Below are 8,652 nucleotides of genomic sequence, written 5' to 3'. Positions count from 1 at the left end.
GCGATTTCTATGCCACTGAAGCATAAATTATCGTCAGCAGCTTACGTAGCTAATTTCTGTGTCAGATCATCTGGCTGGGCAAATAGTAGCTACCTACATTGTGGGCACAGTTTTCAGGGTCGAAAATGATGACAATGGTTGCAGGTCCACAATTAGTACATTATCATCAAGATGATTTACATAACATTGTGCTATTTGTTGTTGTAGGGTTAAACCTACGTATATGTACAATTGACCTCACCAGGAACACTGTTCCCGATATAACCATGGACTATGTTGATTCTCGCCAGGTAAATTTAGAATGATTGTTACTGTTATACTAAATACTCATAGTCCCTCGATTTCAATTTTAAATATGTTGATTTTATTTCCTTTTGATCTGTTTTGTACATGACTTTTCTTCCTCTGTCTATTTCATAATTTATCATAGAGGCTTTAGATTCTGCGGACGATTTTCAAACCAGTTAATGAGTTTTTAAAATGCGAATGATTATTTTGAATTTCGTCTCTTCATGGGTAGTACTACATGACTATCGCCCAGACGACTGGCAGTGGCAGGAAGGTCACAGACACAAAAGAATTGGAGTAGTATATTTTACTATGTAACATTAACACGAAAGTCCCCACAACGTCGATTGCACAGTCTCTTAGAACAGAGACGGAATAGGAATGGTTACACCTTCTATGAATTACGGTTACACACGTGCAACAGAAAGCTTGAAGATTTCTTGTGTCGAGTATGGTATACAGACCACGGTCTAGATATACCTGGACCGTGATACAGACATGTCACTGACGTTGTTGTTTATTGTGATGCCGTTGCAGAAGTAGACCTACAGTACACTGTTGTATTATTCCTGTAGACATAACGATTGGACGCATATTTGCAAGTTGCCCCCATTTTTGTTGAAAAGTACAGAATTTTTATTCAAGTGAAATTTTCAATTTTTACCGATACTTATAGGCCTGTTCAAAATTTCGTTTATCGAGTCATGTAGTGAGAGAGGTTGTAATAATTGGTATATACTATCCTGATACTAATTTTGAGTATTTGTATTTTTTCAGAAAAAATTGAATATTCTCTCATTTTGACACAAAAGTTAGGAAATCCAAGAAAAAGTTACCCAACCCGACCCCATCCCCTGAAAAGGGACACAGACCAGCTTTTCTGAGCATCTGGTAACACTGCCTTGCTTTTCAAAAAAAAAAAAAAAAAAAAAAAAATTCAATAGTTTTTAGTCCTCTTTGGTGAACGTAGTACTACATGGTTACGATCAAGGTTATCGTAGACGAACGTGATTGTGCAGTGACTGCAGTCCTTGTGCAGCATTCGCTTGAATTGACTTCGTTGCGCTTTCAGAGCAAAAGCTCTTTCTCAAGACGCCAGTTCTCATTCGAAGTGTTACTGGACGGTTTCGAGAAACGCAGAGCAAGCTCACTTGGGAGTTTCTGCTCCATTGCTTAAAGGTCGGTCTGATGCCTCTTGAAAGACAGGAGGAGGCGCCGTTGGCTTATAGTGAGGGAAGCTGTTGTCCTCTTTGATGATGCTGCGCGGAGCCTGGATGGGTCTCTGCAAAGAAAAAGAGACACATCTTTCGTCACAAAATCGACAGAACAACATCGTCAGTCAAATTAGAAACTATGGACTATGGTACAAATAAAAGGTACTGGGAAGTGTTCTCGAAAAGCTTTAACTTTCATCCTGTTCTTTAACGTGATAAAATATCATCCTCTCTCTCTCTCTCTCTCACGCACACACACACACACTGAGTGGGCAATGTGCAATGGTAACAGAATCAGGTACTCGAAATTCATGTGCCTAAACCCAACACGATGCCAGAAGCAATTACAATTATTATGTATGGGGCGAAGAATCCAAATAAAAGGTGCTCAATACCACACGTCTCCAAGATCATGCAATCTTTGTTAAAATGTTAGGGCAAATCATGATAAGAATGCTGGAAAACCGTTTTGTTCTGCAAGTACTTTATTGTTAGCTTTCGAAATGTCCCAGTTGCTTTATGGAATGTTGAGCCTTGGGCTTTGGGTAATGGTCTTCCCTTGATTTAGAAGATGCTGTTCCATCCACTTCTTTTTACTTACAAAACGTTGGTTAAGAGTTTGAAGGAGAGAAATGTGGATCAGCTTAATAAAATGTTGATGTGTGCAGTAAGTGGATGAATAGGATAGTAGAGGACAGGAAAAAGAAAAGACAGGGCTGAAGATAATATCGTAGAACAAGACATGAAAGTTATTCAAGCCGACGGGAATGCTGGAACAGCCACCAACAACGCCATATTGAATGCTACCAGCTAATGGTCTGGTATAATAAACATTAGTATATAGAAAAATGATGTTATTCTACAACATCATAAATAGCAACAAATAGGAAAAGGATAGTGACGGCTGTAGGAGACCAAATAAGGAGAAAGTGTGATAGATTTATGTAAGTACGGAATGCAAATGTATATAAAGCAAGCTAAAAGGGAACAAAAGATAAGCTTGCCAAGGGAATTGAAACGGAAATGAATGTACAATTTACGATGCCGAAATGAGCAAAGGACATATCCTACGAAAAAAAAAGTGAGGTCGGAGGCGACTTGTGACAATAAATGTTGAGAAAAATTTCATAATACAAAAGCAACTAATACATAATAAGAATTTGAGCAGATTTTTCAATGAGTGAAAGTATGGATCTGGGCAGATTTCTGAAGATAAAAGTTAGGATTCTAGCGGGAGAGTTTGACCTAACGGATAACAGAGGGTAGGCCTTGGAAGAAGGAATATAATATGTGTAGGATTACAAAGCAATAACGTGAGTCGTCTCTTGGTACACAGCAAGCCTAGCCAAGACAAAGGCAGACCGAAAAACTGGCAGTTATAATTTCAGAACCATTTCTCACTTCTTTTTACTACATTTTTTTTTATATATAGAAAGGAAATAATCTGGGCGAGATGTTTACTGAGCAACTACGAAACACTGAGCATTGTCGGCTTATAGAATACTGATTGACATGCAGAAGTTCGAACTGGTCTCCTTGCATTCTAATACATTTTTATCTATTTATTTCATTTTTTAATTAGTGAGATCTATCTTCTGAATAACAATAGTATTTTTGTGTTTTCCAAGTTACAATAATCCGATCGAACAAATCGTAAAGCAAGTGGCAAAAACTAAGGGCTTGGGTTCAACCACCAGCTTCTCTGTAGTTAGTTTGACTTTGAAGAAATCCAGAGCTTTTCCCCCAAGAAACATCTGGGGTTGAAGTCGAGAGTGTGTGAGATACGAGGTTGTTGGAATGGCTCAATGAAAAAAGCTCTATGCGGTGCACTGCAGGCATTACTCAAGGTTCTTTGCAGCGTCCCTTCGACCCAAAGATACAATAGAGCACACCTTGCTTCGGTCCTTAGCTGCAACCCCTTTCGCTTCTTCCATCTTGCTTTCCACCCTCTCCTAACAATTGATTCATACTACAACTGCGAGGTTTTCGTCCTGTTGCACCTTTCAAGCCTTTTACTGTCAATTTCCGTTTCAGCGCTCAATGACCTCTCAGGTCCCAGTGCTTTTCCTTTGGCCTAAATTCCATATTCAATGCAGTCGATATACAGTATTTAACTGAGAGAAGGACACGTGAAAGTAGTAGTGCCTGATGGAATAGCAGAGAGCACGGAACTCAAGAGGAAGAAGAAAAGGGGAGTTATTGTCTTGATGTTTCTCCAACTATTTCCTCCTCACGTATCCTAACCACATGTCCAAAATACCCCAGTCTAGACTCATCTTAACACTCCCACACTTCTCATAATGTCTGCGATTTCTAGCATCTGGCGCAGCAGCAAGATCCTGAAAATACACATCAGCATCCTCACTTCTGTTTCCTCCAGCGTCTGTTCTTTCTTCCTTCTTGATGCCCTGGTTTCTGAACAATACGTCATCACTGGTCTGATGACGGTACAATCAGTCTTTATTTTAAGATTTTTTGGTATTTGTTTGATCACACATTATCCCTGCCATCTCCCTCCATTTCCTCAGCACGTGGTCGTAAAAAAACTGAGCCAGATCTTCGAACCATGCCACATGCAATGGTTAACTCTCCTTTATAAATGACAACTAGTCCTCGACAGTAATTTTTCACCATTTGGTACACAGTGATCTAACTTCGAGATAGAAACTACGCTACATAGGGGAAAGCAGAAGAGCTCGAAAGAAGGAGTCCACCAACACCAAGTGACGTGTCCAAATGTGCAACAATCGTGCTATAAGTCCTGTTTTACTAGGGAGAACTCACCATACTGGGCCGATCTGGATCCTGAAACAAAAAAGCATCTGTTCTCTCAAAGTGTCTGAGTTAGATTCTTTAAAGCAGGGACTCGAAATGCTGTTCGAGGCTTAAGAGTTACAACTGTGCTACGTCTGCATTGAAAGTTAAAAAAAAGATGTAGTACTAATCATATCTGCAGCAGGGAACTGGCGTTCCAGCATTCCTGTCTTCAGCTGCACAGACCATTCAGCGTTTTTATTTATAAGTGCACATTTCTTTTCAGCATATTAAAGAAAATTAGTATATGCTTTTATTGGATATTCAGAACTCTGAAGGAAGCTAAATAAATGCACAATGACAATATGGTACAGCCATGCTAAGTCACAGAAAATTACTTACGTGTTTTTGTACAAGTATCATATACGTAGATCAAGTTAGTAGAACACAATGCTAGCTTACAATGATTATAACAGGCATTGGTAATGGAAAATTCCAGTGATTGATTGGTGTGACATATAGACATACATACATACTACATACTACACGTACACACACACACACACACACATATATATATATATATATATATATATTATATATATATAATATATATATATATATATATCTATATATATATTATATATATATATATATTATAATATACATACACATATATACCCTGCCCAGTTGCCAGAAGATTACGCAATTTCAGTCAACGGAGAGACCTGAAGAACAACTGGTAACAATAGACCTCGTAAAATATAGGTCTGACAACAAATAATATGAAGTAGTAACAGCCTTTGCTGCAGACTGGGCACACGGAAAAGCCTTACGAGATTGGAGATTTTATCAATGGACTGACGGAGGCGCCTTGGCTGTTTTTCTCATTGGCTGGATGGGAGAAAATATAAATGTCATAAATATATACATTAAACTTATATTTATATATTTTTTTTAGGTCACATCTTTCTTATTCTCGTCATTTCATGATTCCTCTTTCATTTGTTTTTCATTTACCTTTACAGTCACTTAACCATGAGAGCATAGTCTATCCAGTACCAAGGTATATATATGAGCCAGTACAAGGTTGTCTCAGTCTAAAACGACTGCCATCCTAGCATCTTAATGCTCTTTTGTTTTGATCTTGAGTAAACCCTTACTACTAATCGGCTGCTAATTTTCTCGTGCTGGGAGTTCACCGTCCTTAGGAGGTATTGATCGCTTCTTTCATACTGACCAGACGTTTGTCGCCTATGATTACGACCACAGAACGTCCACTGGACCCCAATTGACGGAGAAAGTTGTGGCTTGAGCTCCAACGGACAAATCCCGGTTTATGTCGACTCAAACTGTCCGGCAGGTGAGGAAAGAATGATTTGCTCTGGGTTTCTAGGAAATTTGTGCTTAATGTTAAGAGACTACTCTGGAGTGGCGTAGGCCTTAGTAAAGTTCGTTTGCTATACATATACATAAACATATAGATACACACACACACAAACTATAATATAATATATATATATATATATATATATATATATATATATATATATATATAACTGAATCACGAAAATATGGAACGTGAAGAATGTATAAATAAAGACAAAAATCCACGAAGGAAAGTGAAACAACGGAGCACCGCTGCGAGGCCTTTCGACTTCTCGTCTTTTCCTAAGCAAGGGCGAAAAGTTGAAAGGCCTCACAGTGGTACTCCATTGTTCCACTTACCTTCGTGGATTTTATATATGTATATATACACATTTACTCTCTCTCTCTCTCTCTCTCTCTCTCTCTCTCTCTCTCTCTATATATATATATATATATAGATATAATATATATATCTATATATATATATATATATATCACTCTCAGTTCATGGAAGGAACTATTATATTTTCTAGTACAGCTTTTGCATAACTGTGTATGGAGGCTTTATGAAGTCCTTCTCTATCTCAGATACCTATTTGTAGGTGATAAGTATTCTAACAATAACATGTGGTGCGCTGCACAGTCACCTTTGAGGCAAATGTGCTGAACTCATTGTTAACAAGGAGAGAGAGAGAGAGTGAAACTCTGCCTCTTCTCTCCCAGCTATGAGTAGTCGTGATCCTTCTCTCTCACCTCAGAGGAAACTTCCTCAAATTAGGGCGTGAATCTTCATGCTAAAATACTAGCTTTCTATCTCATTTGATCCGTCATATCTAAATGTATAGTTACTTATTAAATCGTAGTAATAATTCATAAAAGAGAGATGAGGACCTCTTGTTTTCTGAGCAAGGCTGGCCACCGCTCATCATCTTTGACTAGGACCTCAGTGGTGTGATCGGTATGGTCTTGGCCTGCCACCTCATAGGCCGCGAATTCGATTCTCGGGCATTCCACTGAGGGGTTAGAGATGTGTATTTCTGGTGATAGAAATTCACCCTCGACGTGGTTCGAAGTCACGTAAAACCGTTGGTGCCGTTGAGCAGTTTTAGAATAATTTTCTCATCGTTTATTGGACGTTAACCAAATTAACATATAATAATAATAATAATAATAATAATAATAATAATAATAATAATAATAATAATAATAATAATAATAATAATAATAATATGCTTTATTTCAGCTCAGGGCCATATACATTGAATATACAAAATACAGACAGTAACATACACAAGCTAGATACATGAGACATGAATAAAAAAGAAAAAGAAAATGAATAGTCGGCACTTATCCCCAAAATAGCAGAGGTAGCATAAAAGCTAGTAATCATAATACTGGTAATAACAGTAATAATATTGGTGAGAAAAAAATATGCATTGAGAGTAATAACAGTTAGTGCACATGTTATATAACTTAAATTTCAACTAGAGACCTTAGGTGGTTACAGTAGTCAGGTCCAGAGGGCTAAATAAAAAAATTGAATGTAAAAAAAAAACTTTAACTTGATAGTAAGCACAGTAATAATGAAAAATTAAAATATCAGCAATAAATGTAATCATGAAAAAAACTGCAGATGACATCTTGCCAATACAGAGATTAAGTCCTTTAGGGGACAAAGGCTTAATTTTCCCATCTTTCCCACAATTCAGATCTTCTTCTTGCTTCACTCCTTAGGATGCTTTGTATGAGCGAGTTGCTGCGGTTTCTCACTCGGGTTACTAGACTGGACATTGTTCGCCTAACAATGATTTTTAAATTGTCCAGGTGGTTTTGTATGAACATCTGTGTGGCGGAGTGGTAGCGGGGAGTGTTTGTGAGGCGTCTCAGAATGTCATTGTGCACAACAGTGATGCGTCTCATGGTCTCTCGGGTATAGTTCGTCCAGAGGGAACACCCATAGATACTGTAGCAGTACGAGCGGAAGAGCAGCAGTTTCACGTCTCGGTGACAGAAGGCAAACCTCCTTGCAATCATGTTGCCAACTGCACATAGTTTACGACGCCTCTGTTCAATGTCTGCCGTATCTTTTAGGTCGTCGGTGATAATGTACATATACATAATGTGTAAGTCAATTTAACTGAATGTATCTTGTACGTGATCAAAAACTGTTACAGTTTTTTTATTTTTTATTTTTTTGAACATTAAAATTTAGTGTTACTGATTGCAGACATATACCGAAATCTTGACTCATTTTCTTATATGAAAAGGATGGAAATGAAATCTGTTGACACATAAAGTTATTCATTTTGTCTTTAATTGGGCTTTGCCTTCAGGAAGTGCTGTTATGAAGTAATATTGATCAGCATCTGTCCGGGTTTTTTATACTAGAACCACAGAAGAATTCATTCATTCAGGCAATCTAATCAAATCTCATAGCGCCAGTCTTACCCGGTAACTTCCACATTAATTGTTTTCAAAATATATCTGTTTAACAAGTACGCATTTAACATTCTCGATTATGGTGTCTAAATGCATATTGAGCCACCAAACGGCACTCCGTAGTCGCGCGCTCACATACACACACACACACACACAAACACGGGTCGAATCGTTTGCTGATATAAGTGGGAATTTTCGTGATTCAGACTTCAGAGAGCTCTTGTATTTGCACTGAAGCAAGTAATGTATGCTACACTTTCCATGTCGCGAAAATCTTTATCCATAAAGATTGCATATGAATACAGTACGAAACTTTCTACCTTTCCGTATGCTGTATTTTCTTATAATCCTCGATAACTGAGACTTTTTTTCATTTTAAGCAGAGTTGCTAAAGGGAAACTTCCTTCACAGCATTTGCTATACGATAGACTATATTATCACGGTTTGTTCATAATTAAATTGTGTTTGTTCAATATTGCTGTTAGTTCAGAACCATCAAACAACCTTTGCCAGTTTTGGCTGAAAAATGTTTAACTTATAGGCCTACGACTTGAATCACTCCTCCCACTACTACTGGCTACATCACAGT

At 37.8% G+C, this 8,652-nt stretch overlaps 1 protein-coding gene across 2 annotated transcripts in view; it reads right to left on the bottom strand.

Annotated features, from left to right (window-relative positions):
• Positions 1–588: 588 nt before the first annotated feature.
• LOC135227031 (transmembrane protein 145-like) overlaps positions 589–8,652 on the bottom strand; it is a 31,615-nt gene continuing 23,551 nt past the window's right edge. The window contains exons 11-12 of one of the 2 annotated variants that reach the window (XM_064266818.1): positions 4,287–4,307; positions 589–1,570 (exon numbers count right to left, since the gene is read on the bottom strand). In XM_064266818.1, the coding sequence (XP_064122888.1) occupies positions 1,436–1,570; positions 4,287–4,307 (156 nt within the window). In that variant the 3' untranslated portion in view covers positions 589–1,435. The remainder of the gene's footprint in view (positions 1,571–4,286; positions 4,308–8,652) is intronic. The other variant, XM_064266819.1, reaches the window with a different exon arrangement.

The sequence above is a fragment of the Macrobrachium nipponense genome, chromosome 15, assembly GCF_015104395.2.
Source record: "Macrobrachium nipponense isolate FS-2020 chromosome 15, ASM1510439v2, whole genome shotgun sequence".
Lineage (NCBI taxonomy): Eukaryota > Metazoa > Arthropoda > Malacostraca > Decapoda > Palaemonidae > Macrobrachium > Macrobrachium nipponense.
The sequence above is the reverse complement of the archived record's forward strand: the minus strand, read 5'-3'. Positions and strand labels throughout refer to the sequence as shown.